Source organism: Anomaloglossus baeobatrachus, chromosome 1, assembly GCF_048569485.1.
Source record: "Anomaloglossus baeobatrachus isolate aAnoBae1 chromosome 1, aAnoBae1.hap1, whole genome shotgun sequence".
NCBI classification, from domain to species: Eukaryota; Metazoa; Chordata; class Amphibia; order Anura; family Aromobatidae; genus Anomaloglossus; species Anomaloglossus baeobatrachus.
The window spans coordinates 179832393-179849916 of record NC_134353.1 but is presented as its reverse complement, the minus strand read 5'-3'; the positions used below and the strand labels follow the sequence as shown (position 1 = coordinate 179849916).

Sequence of the window (17524 nt, the reverse complement as noted above, 5' to 3'; positions counted from 1 at the left end):
TGAACAACCGGCGCAAAGAAAAATAAACGACTTTTTTTAAAAATGAGCGACGTGTCAACGATACATGATTTGCGAACGTTGTGCATCACTCGTAGGTGTCACACAGGACGACGTCGTAAATTATGCCGGATGTGCGTCACGAAAACCGTGACCCCGACGACATAACGCACGATAGATAGTCTCTTGCGACGTCCGCATTAGACTATACTTGCCTACAGATTTCCCCCTATAGCTGCAGGTAAATTGTATTTTTATAGGTGACAGGTTCCGTTTAACATTACACATTTTATAAAGATGACCTTACCCCTCAGTATACACTAATCATTCTAATCAGTTTCATGTGCTTATTACGGTTTATCTCTTGGCTTGCGGTTCTTGTGTTCTCTTAAATTGCTTTGTCTTTCTTAGGGGCCATGTTTCCCCTGATAAGCCTCACCATCACAGCGAGTGTGCTAAACCACAGAAAAGAAATAATCAGCTACATCTGTGTTATATCAAGCAGCTTCTCTCATATACGATATATATCCATATATATGTGCATTTGATTTAAAGGGTGTTAAACTTGAGGAGGTTTAGGGAAGGTGTAGGAAGTTGTTTTATAGTGTGTGCTTTTTATTGCTATGTTATCTGTGCACCAGATGCACTACGCTGTATGACATTCATTTCTTTTCTGGAAATGACAGTGCATGCAGTGACCAGAACATGATTTCTCACTCTGTATCTCTAAAGGGGTTTTCCATTGTTTTAGAAAAATGGCCCCTTGGCTGCATCTGCTTTAAAATAACCCACCACGCAGCACTTGCCTACTGAAGTACTGGTCTGCAGACTTCATTGTTGATGGAGCTTTAGCGGTAATGATCCATCAATAACATGTGACCGCTGCATCCAGTTGCTGTGCTCAATGGTGATGCCGAGGTATACCGCACAAGGCCATTGAGCCTTGTGATCGGCTGCAGTGGTCATGTGCCGTAGCCCTACCAACATAAACCTCTAGTGAGCAGGTGTGGTGGTATGGTGACATCAGTAGGTAGGTGTTGCTTATCTTCTTATTTTCTTGTAGATCCTCTAGGGCTTTTTTTTATGAAAGTGTTTATGCACCTTTATAGGTTGATAGTTAATTTTACTGGATGTTACGGTTATTATTTTCTGTACTGATATTTTATTTGTATACTTAGTTTTCTTATTTATTTAGTGACAGGACATTAGAACTCATTGTAAGCCTACCTGGCAATACTAATATATTAATTACGGAGAGGAATGCATATCTAAGTGTCCAGGACTTTCCCCAGACAATAAATGCAGTGTAGGCTGACATACCGCAGATGAATGCCTCAATGCCTGGAAGTATGTACCACAACAAAGCGGACCTGTCACATACACCCAGAACCAATTCTAAGGATTGCATTACTTGGCCGACAGACAAAACTTCACAATAAGCTCCGCTTTAGAGAAATCAACGATTCAAATTGTTTTCCAATTAGCAAAAAAAATTTAGCCATTTTAATTATATTTTTTTGTAGGATTAGTTTTGGTAATTTGCAGTCAGTGTTGTATTTGGAAGACATATTGGCTATCCTCCTTAATAAATGTTTAATGTTCCATCCTAGAATAGCAGTGCAGCCGGCGGTGCGCGAGACAAATCCGCCCATTATTGAGTCCTCACACAGCTTTTACTGAATGGGATCTTTCTTCTCCTCTCTCCACATTACACTTCAGAAACTTGAGATCAATGAAAGTCATAAAGGGATATTTCTTATCCTTGGGAAAATTATTAGGGTTGGCGGGTTGCAGCATTCGTACACTTTGCAGACACAGCAACAGTATCGTAGCAACCTGTTTATTAGACAATACGCTCGACATTCCAGAAGTAAACTATTAGCATCTACGCAGGGTTCGGACATGTCTGATGTGGCTTAAAGAAGCCAATGAAAGCTTTTTAAGCATATAAAACAGCCTGTATATAATTAATGTGATTACACACATCATACAACTCCACTTTTACATCAGCTGATATTTAATATGAGAAACTTTGTAAATACCTTGTAAAACATCCATAATTCTGCACGGTGGCTCAGTGGTTGGCACTGTTGCTTTGAAGCATTGGGGGTTTTAGGTTCAAACCCCACTAAGGACAACATCTGGCAGGAGTTTGTATGTTCTCCCAGTGTTTGGGTGGGTTTCTTCCAGGTTCTCCAGATTCCTCCAACACTACAAAGGACATATGGAAAGGGAATTTAGATTGTGAGCCTCAATGGGGATGGTGAAGATCATGTCTGTAAAGTGCTATCGAATTAATGGTGCTATATAAGTGAGTAGAGTAATTCTGAGCCATTGCCAGTTAGGCTGGGGCCACACTAGCATATGGCATCCGACACGAGAGATTCGGGCTGACTATGCTAATGACACTGCGCTAAAACTCTGCAGCGAGTGTGATCCGAGTGTCATCTTCTGTGATTCAATTGTCTCTCATGTGCGAATCTGAGCACAGGTGAGATGATGATGGAGCGAATGATTTCTCCATCTTCTCCATTGCCTATCTATGTACATCGAACTGAACTTGGCTGTCATCCGAGTGTAGTCCAGAGTTTCACACGCAACCATAGAGTTGTATAGGTGCACATGATCCAATACCACTGCAATATAACATCAGAGCTCGTGCTATCTGATAAAACTTCAGATAGCTCTTGTCCCGGTTATAGGCATTGTGAGCGAGCCCTTTGACTGCATTCACATTATGTGGCCACAATCCACTATTTCACAGATTCGTTTTGACGCAGTTTTCCAAAATCGTGCAGTCCTACCCACAATTGTAGCTGCAGTGTATGAGTGCAGCTTAAAGGGTTTTATCTCCAGTCGGCTCCAGACTGGTCCATTGGCATTCTCCAGCAATATAGCTGATCCCCAATGGTGTGATTAATCCTTGAGCTGCAATACCAGGTTGGACCATAGGCAATAATGGCGCTGTTTAGGCAGAAGAGAAAGGTAATTTAGTATGTTCGAAATTGATTAAGTTGATGTTATGTATTTGGTGATTTTTTTTTTTTTTATTTATTTTTCCTCCAGTAATTGTAAACCAAAATTATGATGGGTGATAAATGCAGAAGTGGTGCCCGTGTTTCTATTATACTTTTCATCTGACTGTTCACATCTGGTTTTGTCTTACAAATACTGAGATAAAAAACTCACCAAATACTCAACGTGTGCATATGGTGTAAGGGTTGTTTCCTCACAGGTCTTGCATCAGTTTACAGCAACTGCAAAAATTCACATTTTGTATGGGAAGCTAATGCCAGCCAGACATCTCAGACCAATGGAGCGGAGACAAAAAAGATTCCTGATTCCCTGCTCTGGCTCCCAGTCCGCTCTTCCTTGTCAGCCTAGTAAACAACAGAGGTGCCCAGGATGCCGGCCTAAATGCTGGCTCCAGAAGTGAAGACTGCCCTAGTTTGGCTTCTTCAGAGGACTGGGCCAGGTCAGCACAAATCTTTAATGCTCATCTCTACAGAGCAGATCTCCGATATTGCCGGTGCACAGGAGACCCTCCACTGGATAATAAGGCAGACAATGGCCCCTGTCAAATCTAATTGTTGCTAGATCTCTAGAACTATAAAAGTGCTTGACTACAGTTTGTGTCAAAAGTTTAGAAATGCAGATACTTCAATGGTTTGTTTCTACCAGGACCAAACCAGGCAGAAGCCAAACTGGTCACTCTTGATGGCCTGTAGAAGTTACAGACAGGAGGAAGAGGAGGAATTGTAGTGTGAGATTTATGGGGTACTTTGCACGCTGCGACATCGCTAGCCGATGCTAGCGATGCCGAGCGCGATAGTCCCATCGCACATGTGATATCTTGTGATAGCTGCCAAACATTATCGCTACGGCAACTTCACATGCACTTACCTGTCCTGTGCCATCGCTCTGGCCAGCGACCCGCCTTCTTCCTAAGGGGGCGGGTCGTGCGGCGTCACAGCGACGTCACACAGCAGGCGGCCAATAGAAGCGGAGATGAGCGGGCAATAAACATCCCGCCCACCTCCTTCCTTCCGCATAGCCAGTGGACGCAGGTAAGGAGATGTTCCTCGCTCCTGTGGCTTCATACACAGCGATGTGTGCTTACGCAGGAATGAGGAACAACATCGTATCTCCAATTGGTGCGACATTATGAAAATGACTGACGCTACACAGATCACCGATTTACGACGCTTTTGCTATCGTTTATCGGCGCATCTAGGCTTTACACGTTGCGACATCGTTAACGGTGCCGGATGTGCGTCACTTTCAATTTGACCCCGACGTTATCGCAGTAGCGATGTCGCAACGTGCAAAGTACCCCTAAGGCTTTATCCACAAGTAAGACTCTGAGGAGATATATTCTTCATTTTCATGGTTTTTCCTTGATTGTGCATGAGCACTACGAGAATAGTTAATCTAAAGACCGCTTTACACGCTGCGACATCGCTCAAACGATCTTGGGGGTAACGGAATTTGTGACGCACATCCGGTCGCTTTAGCGATGTCTTTGCGTGTGACACCTATGAACGATTTTGCATCGTCGCAAAAACGGTCAAAATCGCTCATCGGTGACATGCCCCCCTATTCTCGAATATCGCTGCTGGTGTAGAAAGTAGTTCATTGCTCCTGCGGCAGCACACATCGCTATGTGTGACACCGCAGGAATGAGTAACATCTCCTTACCTGCGGCTGGCCGCAATGAGGAAGGAAGTAGGTGGGCGGGATGTTAAGTCCCGCTCATCTCCGCCCCTCCGCTTCTATTGGGCGGCGGTTCGGTGACACTACTGTGACGTCGCTGTGACGCTGAACGAACCGCCCCCTTAGAAAGGAGGTGGTTCGCCGGTCACAGCGACGTCGCAGAGCAGGTATGTGCGTGTGACGCTGCCGTAGCGATAATGTTCGCTACGGCAGCGATCACACGATATCGCATGTACGATGGGGGCGGGTGCTTTCGTGCTTGACATCGCTAGCAATTACTAGCGATGTCGTAGAGTGTAAAGTGGCGTTAAGTTTCTTCAGAAAGTAACCTTTAGCAGCGTGCACATCAATGTTTCAGCTCGTGATCAGCATTGTCTTCAGGAGCCTTGACACATACTTCATATTCTGTATGGGAAACCATTTGTTACCGGTATAGGAAAAATGACCAAATAATCAATATAGGAACTATAATTTCTTTTAATGTAGTTCAGTTCCCAGATAGCCACAACATTTCTGGGTGTAACTCTTAACAGAAATCTGGTGACAGATTACCTTTACCCCATCTGAGAGCAGCGTTACATAGGGGCAGAGACACTGATTCCAGGAATGTATCACATATTCCGTTACTTGCTGTATTTTTTATAAAATCACTGTTTTATCTGCTGCAGATCTAGCAGCTCTCTGAATGCTGTGCGCTCTAGAACCCCGCCCACATAACCCCGATTGGCAACTTTCTGTCTACACTCTGCATTGGCAGAAATCTGACAATCATTGGGGGGACAGGGTTATACAGAACTCCTGAATATAGTAGACTACATGAAAGTAGATTTAGGCTATGTGTGCATGATGAGTACTGGGTTGCAGAACTTTTTGCATCTCTTGTCAGGAAAAACGGACATTTTTGCACCGCCTTTTGCATGTTTTTTTTTTTTTCATTGCTTTCAATGGTGAAAAACGCAGGCAAAAACACTGAAAGAAATGACATGCTTTATTCTTATCTCAGACATTTTCTCATTAACAAAGGAACAGCCCTTTATGTTACCTACAAGCTATTCCTGGTGTCCTGATGTAAAACTTGGAACGTTCTGTACAGCAAACACAATGAGCGAGCGCTGTTCTCATACAGCCAGGGGCTTGGAAGGTACAGCTAAGTACGAAAGATGCTGGATTTATTGTGCTTTCATCTATGTCCAATTACGTGATTCATCGTCTTTATAAAGCAACAGTAGTAGTACATGACCGGCAGGGTGGAAACTTCTGCTACTCCACATCAAAACTGCTGTCATACCTACTCTTCAAGGCTTTTTATATAATGGGAGAAAATCATTGGGGATATCTATAAACATAACTGGGATCTGTCATATCAGTAATTGTAAATTCTGATAGACCAGGTTATGTAGCCATTTTATAATGTCAGGCCATCATGGCGACCCAATAATCTAGATCAGGTGACCCCAACCTGTGGCTTGGGAGCACACGTGTGGCTTGTGTACCATGATATGTGGCTCGTGACTGTCTGCTAGCTTGTTGCATAAGTATCTGGTCTAGCAAAATGCTATGAAGAGCAGGTCTTCAGATATAGCCTCCCACAGAAGAGCAGATCTAGATGCTCATAGACTGGTCTTGGCGGTTTAGAGCTAATTTAAGTATGGTGGGCTTGAGACTGGGTGATGCTACTTATCAGAATAAGTGTTTGACGCTGGATGTGATAGTCTAGTGGGAGTGCTTGGCTTCATGCCAAAATACTGAATGGTGGTGTTATGGGAACCCCTGGATCTTGTTATAATGCCTCAGTGTAATTTCTGTAGAAAAGCGTTGGCTGACATTATACCAGAAATGGGGTCTGTGGGTAACGCTATTGAGGAGGGGGGCTGGATGTGGCTCTCAATGCTCTCTAGGAGCTAAATGTGGCTCTCAGCGTCATGAAGGTTGGGGGGGACCACTGATCTATATGGTGAACGCTCTCTGGTCGTGGCTGAATCCGGTCCATTATAATTATCCATTATGGCTCAGGCTGGATTTATTAAGATGCGGCCATGATGGAGCCATCATACTGTTTGCAGGAATCTCCCCTTTGAATCAATGCAGACCCCCCCACTCTGATTTCATGCCATTTGGGTGGAATGTGTGATGTGCCCCCAAATTAAGAATGTCTTGTAACCTTTAGAGATTATCATTCTTGGCAGTGCTTCAATCCATTTTTCTTTATGTCTAAAATAGCTTTTGGATCACTGGGCTCATTTGTTTGATATGTCGGAGTAGCAGCTGCCTAGACCTACAGCTGCTGTGTCTATGAAGGCTTGCTGGCACGGATACCTACCTTTTGCCCTACAGTGACAAGCTCACACTTATTTTCTTTGTATCCGCAGATATATTGGTTCAAAGATGGTAAACAGATCTCAAAAAGAAGTGAACACTACAGAATCCAGAGAGAACCTGATGGGACCTGCTCACTCCATACGTCCGCCTCCTCCCTGGATGATGACGGAAATTATACCATCATGGCTGCCAACCCACAGGTATTGTTACCAGAGCCACATCTCGCATTCAGACATGAACTCATCTTCATCAATTGCCAATTAAACCACAGCAAGTCATATCTTCCACCTAAGGGTGTGGTTGATAATGTTTATTTCATACAGTATGTGTAGCTCTATTGTAGCAGGTGTCCTTCTGTGAATGTCTCCTACCCGTATACTAGTGGATTTGATTATTTGTATTCTCCCATTACAGATAAACTTTTGCATGAATTAATTAACTATGCTTTTTATCACTAATTACATTAATATGCACAGTAAAAGAGATTCTGTTACCAGGTAAAAAGTGGTCATATTTTGCTCCTATTTTATTCCCACTGCTCCACTGACTATTCAGCTTTTTTATTTTTTTCAAATGGGCAGTACGTTTCAATACATATGGACCGTTTTTATTTAATGGTAATTTTTGAGGCCTTTACAAAGGGGCGTTGCTCACAAAATTTCCTGGGGGTGTGTCTTTCCAAATACTATGTTAGCCACACCCACTTGATAAAGGGCATAAGAATTACTACTAAATAAAAAAGCCAATGTCTCTGGAACTGAATGGTGGATATTAAAAAAGGAAAACTCTGTAGGATCAGGAATCAAAGTACAGTAAAGCAAAAATTGGCTACTTTTGATCTGGTGACAGGTCCTCGAAGTATAATTTGTGATGACCACATAGTAGTTGTCCATTTAACCAATACATTTGGATAATTTCCTTTTATTAAAGGGGTTTTCCAGGACTTCAATATTCTATGGCTAGGTCATTAAACAAGATCAGTGGGGCTCCATTGTAGAAAGTATACAGATCTGTGGTATCCTGGCTCTGTTCGCTTCCAGATATCACAGGACCTGCTAACACCTGAGCCTTGGATCCCCATTAAAAGGATATTGATGACCCATACTTAATTAGGTTATTAGTATCTAGGTCCTAGATTATCCCTGTGCAACCATTAAAGACATATATTCTGTGAGAATACATACAGTATATCTCTTTGGTAAATGCCAATTTAAATACTCAATAACTGTAAATTACTGTGATAGAGGTAAAAAGATTAAGAAAAATAGCAATGTACATAAAGAGAAGGGTAAAAAACATGGAGGGCTGAAATTAACATGATTAAGGGATAAGAAAATGAATTACAGGGGTGAATGTGATGTGAGTAGTGTTGATCTAAAGGTAATACTGTACTAGGTGATGGGAGGACACACATAGGATGTGGTGCATGTCATAGGAGGCAGCTGCCATAATGCAAGGGTGTCGGACTTTTCGTGCTTTTAGAATATAAACTAATAACATGGAAATGAATGAATTGTAAGACTTATTAGAAAATGAATCTTTAGCCTCAGAGGTTAGTGGGAGGGGATATAATTGGATAAACGAAGAAGGTGTGCATTAACATTGACCAAAATTGGCTATACACCATAGATACCTTTTTAAATCCATGAAACGAGAGCTAAAATGTTGATCGAGGACTTATTATTTTTGCGTATGGGGCTAAGAACTTACAGGCAAGTAGTTGCTAACTATCTGCCTGGCACTAATATCTGCTAGATCAGAGGCATCATGGACTACTCCTACAGGCTACTCTGCGGCTTCCTCTCGCGTCATGTTGACAGAGCAGTATCTTCTCTTTCACTCTGCTGTGTTGATGGGCGTCTGATTGATGTCATTCTGATTGACAGGCATTTCCCAATTGCCTAACTATGTAGCGCCAGCTGTCAATCATTATGACCTCTGCAGTGTTGCCTCATCGACAGAGCAGAAAAGAAGGTGCTACTTCTCTCTAATGAGGTGAAATGAAGCAGGGGAATCACCGGCTGAGCCATCACCATTATCCCCGTGGAGAACAGGTGGTAAGTTAGCAACTACCTGCCTGATAGTGCTTAGCCCCATACACAAAAATGATAAAAGTCCTGGATAACCCCTTTAAAGTTGGAGTATATGGCTGCTTTAAGCTTATGCAGGAGAGGCTGTGTTGAGCAGACAGAAGATGGCTCTGTGTTGTGACAGTTTTCTTCATGTAATCCTTTATGTTGTCATCATGAATATAATACACTGAACTAAAATATGAAAGAAATACTTTAGTTTTTGCTCCCATTTTTCATGAGCTGAACTTAAAAATCTAAGACTTTTTTATGTACACAAAAGATCTTTTTTCTCTCGAATATTGTTAACAAATTTGTGTCAATCTGTGTTAAGCCCGCTACACACGCTTCAATATATCTCACAATCCGTCGTTGGGGTCAAGTTGTAAGTGACGCACATCCGGCATCGTTTGTGACGTATCTGCGTGTGACAGCTACATGCGATCAGGATTGAACGCAAAACCGTTGATCGCAAACACATCGTATCATTCTCTAGAATTGAGCGTTTTGTTGCAAGAACCTAGTGAATTGTAACGTGTGACATCCCTCATACGATTTCGGTGTCTGATGCTATGTGCGTAGGTGTGCGCTCTGCACCGCAGCTTAAAAAAGGTCTGCTTCAGAGCGCAGCTGAAAAGCTGCGTTCTGAAGCGCCTCACAATGTCTGTCATTCACTAATCTCTGTCAGTCCGTCACTATCTCTGTCCCTCACTCTCAGTCCATGTCAGTCTATCCCCCTCTCTCATATACTCACCGATCCCCGATCCCTGGCGCTGCACGGCATTCACACTGCTCCGGCGGCTTTTACTGTTTTGAAAAAGCCGGCCGCCCATTAAACAATTTCGTATTCCCTGCTTTCCCCGCCCACCAGCGCCTATGATTGGTTACAGTGAGACACGCCCCCACTCTGAGTGACAGGTGTCACACTGCACCCAATCACAGCAGTCGGTGGGCGTGTCTATACTGTGTAGTGAAATAAATAATTAAATAATTAAAAAAAACGGCGTGCGGTTCCCCCCATTTTTAAAACCAGCCAGATAAAGCCATACGGCTGAAGGCTGGTATTCTCAGGATGGGGAGCTCCACGTTATGGGGAGCCCCCCACCCTAACAATATCAGCCAACAGCCGCCCAGAATTGCCGCATACATTAGATGCGACAGTTCTGGGACTGTACCCGGCTCTTCCCGATTTACCCTGGTGCGTTGGCAAATCGGGGTAATAAGGAGTTATTGGCAGCCCATAGCTGCCAATAAGTCCTAGATTAATCATGTCAGGCGTCTATGAGACACCCTCCATGATTAATCTGTAAGTTACAGTAAATAAACACACACCCGAAAAAATCCTTTATTAGAAATAAAAACACACACATATACCCTGGTTCACCACTTTAATCAGCCCCAAAAAGCCCTCCTTGTCCGGCGTAATCCAGGATGATCCAGCGTCGCTTCCACCGCAGCTGCATGGAGGTGACCGGAGCCGCAGCAGACACAGCCGCTCCGGTCACCTCCATGCAGCAAATGAAGACAGCCGCGCGATCAGCTGCTGTCACTGAGGTTACCCGCTGTCACTGGATCCAGCGGTGGATGCAGCGGTGGCCGCGGGTAACCTCAGTGACAGCAGCTGATCGCGCGGCTGTGTTCATTTGCTGTGTGGAGGTGACCGGAGCGGCTGTGTGTGCTGCAGCTCCGGTCACCTCCATGCAGCAGCGCTGGATGCGACGCTGGATCATCCTGGATTACGCCGGACAAGGAGGGCTTTTTGGGGCTGATTAAAGTGGTGAACCAGGGTATATGTGTGTGTTTTTATTTCTAATAAAGGATTTTTTTCTGGTGTGTGTGTTTATTTACTGTAACTTACAGATTAATCATGGAGGGTGTCTCATAGACGCCTGACATGATTAATCTAGGACTTATTGGCAGCTATGGGCTGCCAATAACTCCTTATTACCCCGATTTGCCAACGCACCAGGGTAAATCGGGAAGAGCCGGGTACAGTCCCAGAACTGTCGCATCTAATGTATGCGGCAATTCTGGGCGGCTGTTGGCTGATATTGTTAGGGTGGGGGGCTCCCCATAACGTGGAGCTCCCCATCCTGAGAATACCAGCCTTCAGCCGTATGGCTTTATCTGGCTGGTTTTAAAAATGGGGGGAACCGCACGCCGTTTTTTTTAATTATTTAATTATTTATTTCACTACACAGTATAGACACGCCCACCGGCTGCTGTGATTGGGTGCAGTGTGACACCTGTCACTCAGAGTGGGGGCGTGTCTCACTGTAACCAATCATAGGCGCTGGTGGGCGGGGAAAGCAGGGAATACGAAATTGTTTAATGGGCGGCCGGCTTTTTCAAAACAGTAAAAGCCGCCGGAGCAGTGTGAATGCCGTGCAGCGCCGGAGATCGGGGATTGGTGAGTATATGAGAGAGGGCTGCTAACTTCAGTTACTCAGGAGATTAGCGGTCACCGGTGAGTCTTCACTGGTGACCGCTAATCAGGACGCGACACAGACACAGCCGCAGCATCACAATGAAGTCGGGTGAAGTTCACCCGAGTTCATTCTGACAGTGCGGCTCTGTCTGTGTCTGCTGTCATCTGCCATTCAGCTCTGCTACATGGCTGTCTGTGTCTGCTGTTAGCGGCCATGTAGCAGAGCTGAATGGCAGATGACATAGTAAAAACGCATCCCTACACATTACACACGCTTGGCAAGTCAATAAATAAAAAAAAAAAAAGGTGCTCAATGCATACGTCACAGAACACATGATCTAAAGGATCGCACACAAAATTGACCAATTTAACATAGACTACTAACGCTCGTGTGACAGCAAATGAACGACCAACGTGAAATCTCATAGATCCCGTATGCAACCTGGGCGTGTCACATCGCAAATGCGATTGTACAACTAATTGCAACGTGTAAAGTGGGCTTTAGTGATGTACTCCTTTGCTGACATCATCCATCCACCTCACAGGTGTGGCATGATTATTTGCCCAGGTATGCCTTAGGCTGGCCACAAGAGAAGGCCACTCTAAAATGCAGTCAGAAAACCAGTCAGTATCTGGTGTGACCACCATTTACCTCACCACTGCAACACCTCTCCTTCGCATAGAGTTGATCAAGTTGTTGATAGTGATCTGTGTCCGATTTTGTCCACTCCACTTCAATGGCTGGGAGAAGTTGCTCAATATTTTCAGGAACTTTTAACGCATTGTCATTGACATCGATCCAGATCACCCCAAACATGCTCAATGGGTGACATGTCTGGAGAGTATGCTGGCCATGCAAGAACTGGGATGTTTTCATCTTCCAGGAATTCAGTACAGATCTTTGCAACCTGGTGCTGTACATTATCACACTGCAACATGGGGTGATGGTCATGGATGAATTGCACAACAATAATAATAATAATCTTTATTTCTATAGCGCCAACATATTCCGCAGCGCTTTACAATTCAGGAGGCTCATATACATATCATATACATAAACATATACAAACAAGTAACAATTATAGAAGTACAATATTTAAAGGGAAAAAGGCAACCCTGCTCGTGAGAGCTTACAATCTACAATAAGATGGGGGGAGGGGCAAGGTACAAGTGCTTATTTACATTAACAATCCAGCCATCTCAAGGAAATGGGGGATAGATAATGGCTTCCTGGACCAATAGGCCAGAGCCTTGAGATGCATTTGGGTGCCATGGAGTTTGACGTGGGGTTATATTCTGAGAAGTTGTAGAGGGATTAGGTGAAATTAGTTTGGCTAGGGAGTGTGATAGGCCACCCTAAAAAGATGCGTTTTTAGGGAGCGTCTGAAGCTGAGTAAGTTGTAATTTGTCCTAACTTCTTGGGGTAGAGCGTTCCAGAGGTTTGGTGCAGCTCGGAAGAAGTCTTGGATTCCGGAGTGGGAGGTTCGAATTAGTGGGGATGTTAGTCGAAAGTCATTTGCAGAGCGTAGAGAACGGGTGAGATGATAGACAGAGAGGAGGGTGGAGATGTAGGGGGGTGCCGCACTGTGGAGAGCTTTGTGGGTGAGAACAAGCAGTTTGAATTGGATCCTGTGATATATGGGCAGCCAGTGCAATGACTGGCACAGAGCAGAGGCATCCGAGTAGCGGTTAGCCAGATAGGTGACCCTGGCTGCTGCATTAAGGATGGACTGTAGAGGAGAGAGTCTAGTTAGGGGTAGACCAATTAATAGAGAGGTACAGTAGTCAAGGCGAGAGTGGATCAGGGCTACGGTGAGGGTTTTTGTCGTTTCCATTGTGAGAAAAGGGCGGATTCTAGAGATGTTCTTGAGGTGCAAGCGGCAGGAGCGGGCAAGAGATTGTATGTGGGAGGTGAAGGAGAGATCAGTGTCAAGTATAACCCCCAGGCAGCGGGCCTGCTGCCTAGGACTTATCGTTGTGCCACACACAGAGAGGGAGATGTCAGGTTTAGGAAGGTTGGGAGATGGAGGGAAAAGCAGAAGTTCAGTTTTGGAAAGGTTAAGTTTCAGATAGAGAGCAGACATGACTTTGCAAACTGCAGTCAGGCAGTCACTTGTGTTCATTAGTACAGCGGGGGTGAGCTCAGGGGATGAGGTGTATAGCTGTGTGTCATCAGCATAAAGATGGTACTGGAAGCCAAATCTGCTGATGGTCATTCCAATTGGGGCAGTGTAGAGGGAGAAAAGAGGAGGGCCAAGGACTGAACCTTGAGGGACCCCAACAGTGAGAGGAAGAGGAGAAGATGTGGAGCCAGCAAATGATACGCTGAATGAGCGGCCAGAAAGATAGGAAGGGAACCAGGAAACACAGTGTCCTTTAGGCCGATAGAATGGAGCATAGTGAGAAGGAGACAGTGGTCAACAGTGTCGAAGGCGGCAGAAAGGGACAATGGGACCCAGGGTCTCATCACGATATCTCTGTTTCTTCAAAATTGCATCAGTAAAATGCACCTGGTTCGTTGTCCATAACATACACCTGCCCATACCATAACTCCACATCTAGTATGAGCCACTCAATTCACATCAGCAAGCCACTCACCCACACAATGCCATACATGCAGTCTGCCATCTGTCCTGTCCAATGTTAACCAGATTCATCTATGAAAAGGAGAACACCAACGTGCCAGACGCCATTAAATGTGAGCATTTGCCCACTCAAGTCGGAGTATGAAGATGAATTGCAGTCAGGTGGAAGATGACGAGTAGCAGATGAGCTTCCCTGAGACTGTTTCTGACAGTTTGTGCAGAAATTCTTTGGTTATGCAAACCAATTGTTTCAACAGCCGTCCGGTCTCATACAATCTTGAAGGGAAGATGTTGGATGTTGAATTCCTCGGCTGGTGTGGTTACATGTGGTCTGCAGTTGTGAGGCCCGTTGGATGCACCGTCAAATTTTCTGAAACTCCTTTAGAGATGGCTGATGGTATAAAAATGAACATTCAATTCACAGGTAACAACTCTGGTGGATATTCCTGCAATCATCATGACCATTGCACGCTCCCTTAAAACTTGTGGCATTGTGCTATATGATAAAACTGCACATTTTAGAGTGGCCTTTTTATTGTGGCCAGCCTAAAGGGTGCTTTACACGCTGCAACTTCGCTACCGATATATCGTTGGGGTCACGTCGTTAGTGACGCACATCCAGCGCCGGTAGCGACATCGCAGTGTGTGACACCAAGGAGTGACGATCAATGATCGCAAAATGGTTCAAAAACGGTGATTGTTGACACGTCGGTCCTTTCCTTAATATTGCTGCTGCCACAGGTACGATGTTGTTCGTCGTTCCTGTGGCATCACACATCGCTATGTGTGACACCGCAGGAACGACGAACATCTCCTTACCTGCATCCACCGGCAATGCGGAAGGAAGTAGGTGGGCAGGATGTTACGTCCCGCTCATCTCCGCCCCTCCGCTTCTATTGGCCGGCTGCTTAGTGACACCTCAGTGACGTCGCTATGACGCCGAACACACCTCCCCCTTGAGGGAGGGATTGTTCGGCGGTCACAGCGGCATCTCTGACCAGGTATGTGCGTGTGACGCTGCCGTAGCGATAATGTTCGCTACGGCAGCAATCACCAAATGTCGCACGAAAGACGGGGGCGGGTGCTATCGCACTCGATTGCTAGCAATTGCTAGTGATGTCGCAGCATGTAAAGCACCCTTAAGACACAGCTATGCAATAATCATGAGGTTTAATCAGCATCTTGATATGCCACAGCTGTGGCATAGAAAAAAAATGCTCACTAACACAGATTAATATAACTTTGTGAACAATATTTGAGACAAAAGCCTTTTGTGTACATAGAAAAATTCTTAGATCTTTGAGTTCAGCTCATGAAAAATGGGAGCAAAAACAAGTGTTGTGTTTATATTTTTGTACAGTATAGCTGTCGAAGAAAAAAATGAATCCATTCCACCACAATCTTTGAGTTTCGAACAATTCTGCTGAAAGCTGCAAGACGTAACTCCTTTCATACCCCCAGACATATGCATGCTCAGTTCACCTGAGTGTACATGGGTTTTCAATAGAAAGAGGGGAATAAGCCACTGCCAAGGGGTACTTTCACATTGGTTTTTTTTTCCTGCAGTCGCAATCCGCCGTTTTGAAAAACAGCGCAATCCATTAACGGATTCCGCTGCTTCCCATAGACTTGTATGGATGACTGATTGCTACTGATGGTCCTGCTTTGCATCTGCCAGCCGACGCTGCGTTTCATCCGCTTGGCGTAAAGAACGCAGCATGTAGCGTTTTTCTGAGCTTCCCAGAGTGTCAAAAAACGCAATGTGCTGGATTCCGTCGGCGTCCGTCATTTTTATAATGGAAGCCTATGGTGGCCGAATCCGTCGTTTCACGGATTCCTGTGACGGATCTGTCTTTACACAACTGCGCATGCTTAGTTGAGTAAATTGCTGAAAAAAAACCTACAACGGATTCTGTTGTTTTGCAGGATCCGTTGCATCAGTTGTGCCACGCATCCGTTACATCCGTCACACAACGCAATGCGACGGATGCCGCACAATAAAAGTGTAAAAGTAGCCAAACCTGTCTGGTGAATGCTTATCTCCAGAAGAAACAAACATCGGGCATATTGATATCCAACATGACCAGCTATTAACCATCAGGAGAGCCATGACACTTCCATACACATTAGATGTGTGGCTAGTCCTGCCAAAATTGTCTCGGTCCAGGCACCATTCGTCTAATGTGCATGGGCCCCTTAACAGGGAAATAATATACACATAATAACAGAAATGATAGTCCTTTCCTATATGCTATTGTTACAAAGTAGTACGAGGGGCTGCTGATAAGTCTTTGGCTTAGGAATGTTACATCACATAAAAGCCTTATGTATCTCATATATGTTTTCAAAATTTTGTTTGTTGCTTGTGGCAACAGTGTTCTACGCACGCGGGAAAACAAAATGGCGGAGTCTAATGCGATATTCACAGCAACAGATGAGTGATAAAATTCTTGTTTCTGCAAGGAAAGTCCGCAAAGGATATTCATGGTGATATGTCAGACATTGAGGGATCAATGGCCTTTATATTCCACAGTTAAGAATTAAGTTGCCAAATTTAAAACTGGCCACTTCAGCACCAACAAGGAGGAACGTCCTGGACGACCGAGAGTGGTTGTTGTTCCAGAGAGCGTCGATGCTGTGCACAACCTCATACTGAAGAATCAACGAATTTCAGCTAAAGCAATAGCAGACATCATAAGGATTTCCCATGAACGTGTTTGTGTCATTATCCATGAACATTTTGACATCAGGAAGCTATCTGCAAAGTGGGTCCCCAAATGACAACAGTTCAGAGAAGCATTTGCGTGAAAACTTCCCAGTCCATTTCATGGCGTTTCCGGACTGATAAGAATTTCCTGGATCGACTGGTCACTATGGATAAGACCTGGATTTATTTGTATGACCCTGAAAACAAGGAACAGTCAAAAGAGTGGCAGCACAGTGGTTCTCCTCGTTCAAAGAAGTTCAGGGTGCAAAAATCAGCCACTAAGTTGATGGTGTTTATGTTCTGGGATAAGAAGGGTGTGCTGCAAGTGGACTACCTTTAAAAGGGTTCCACCATCAATGCAAGGTATTACATTGAACTTTTGGCCAAAAGGCGCGGTAAGCTGTCCAAAGGAATTTTGTTCCTATAAGACAATGCCTCCACTCACACTGCACAAGTGACCACGGCAAAACTGGCAGAGTTGGGCTTCCAGCTGGTTGACCACATACCTTATTCACCAGATCTAGCTCCCTCCAACTATCATCTGTTTCCAAACCTGAAAAAACACCTTAAGGCTATCAAATTTCACACCATTTCTGATACCATGGCTACTACGGATGCCTGGTTTGAGGCACATTTGAAATCCTTCTTTTTGCTAGGCTTACAGAACTTGGAATACTGATGTAAGAAGTGAGTTGACATCAGTGGA

General features: G+C 44.6%; 1 protein-coding gene across 2 annotated transcripts in view; it reads left to right on the top strand.

Annotated features, from left to right (window-relative positions):
- Positions 1-17524, top strand: part of PALLD (palladin, cytoskeletal associated protein) — a 551568-nt gene that overhangs the window by 506571 nt on the left and 27473 nt on the right. For both annotated transcript variants that reach the window (XM_075347256.1, XM_075347263.1), the window contains one exon: positions 7080-7229. In XM_075347256.1, the coding sequence (XP_075203371.1) occupies positions 7080-7229 (150 nt within the window). The remainder of the gene's footprint in view (positions 1-7079; positions 7230-17524) is intronic.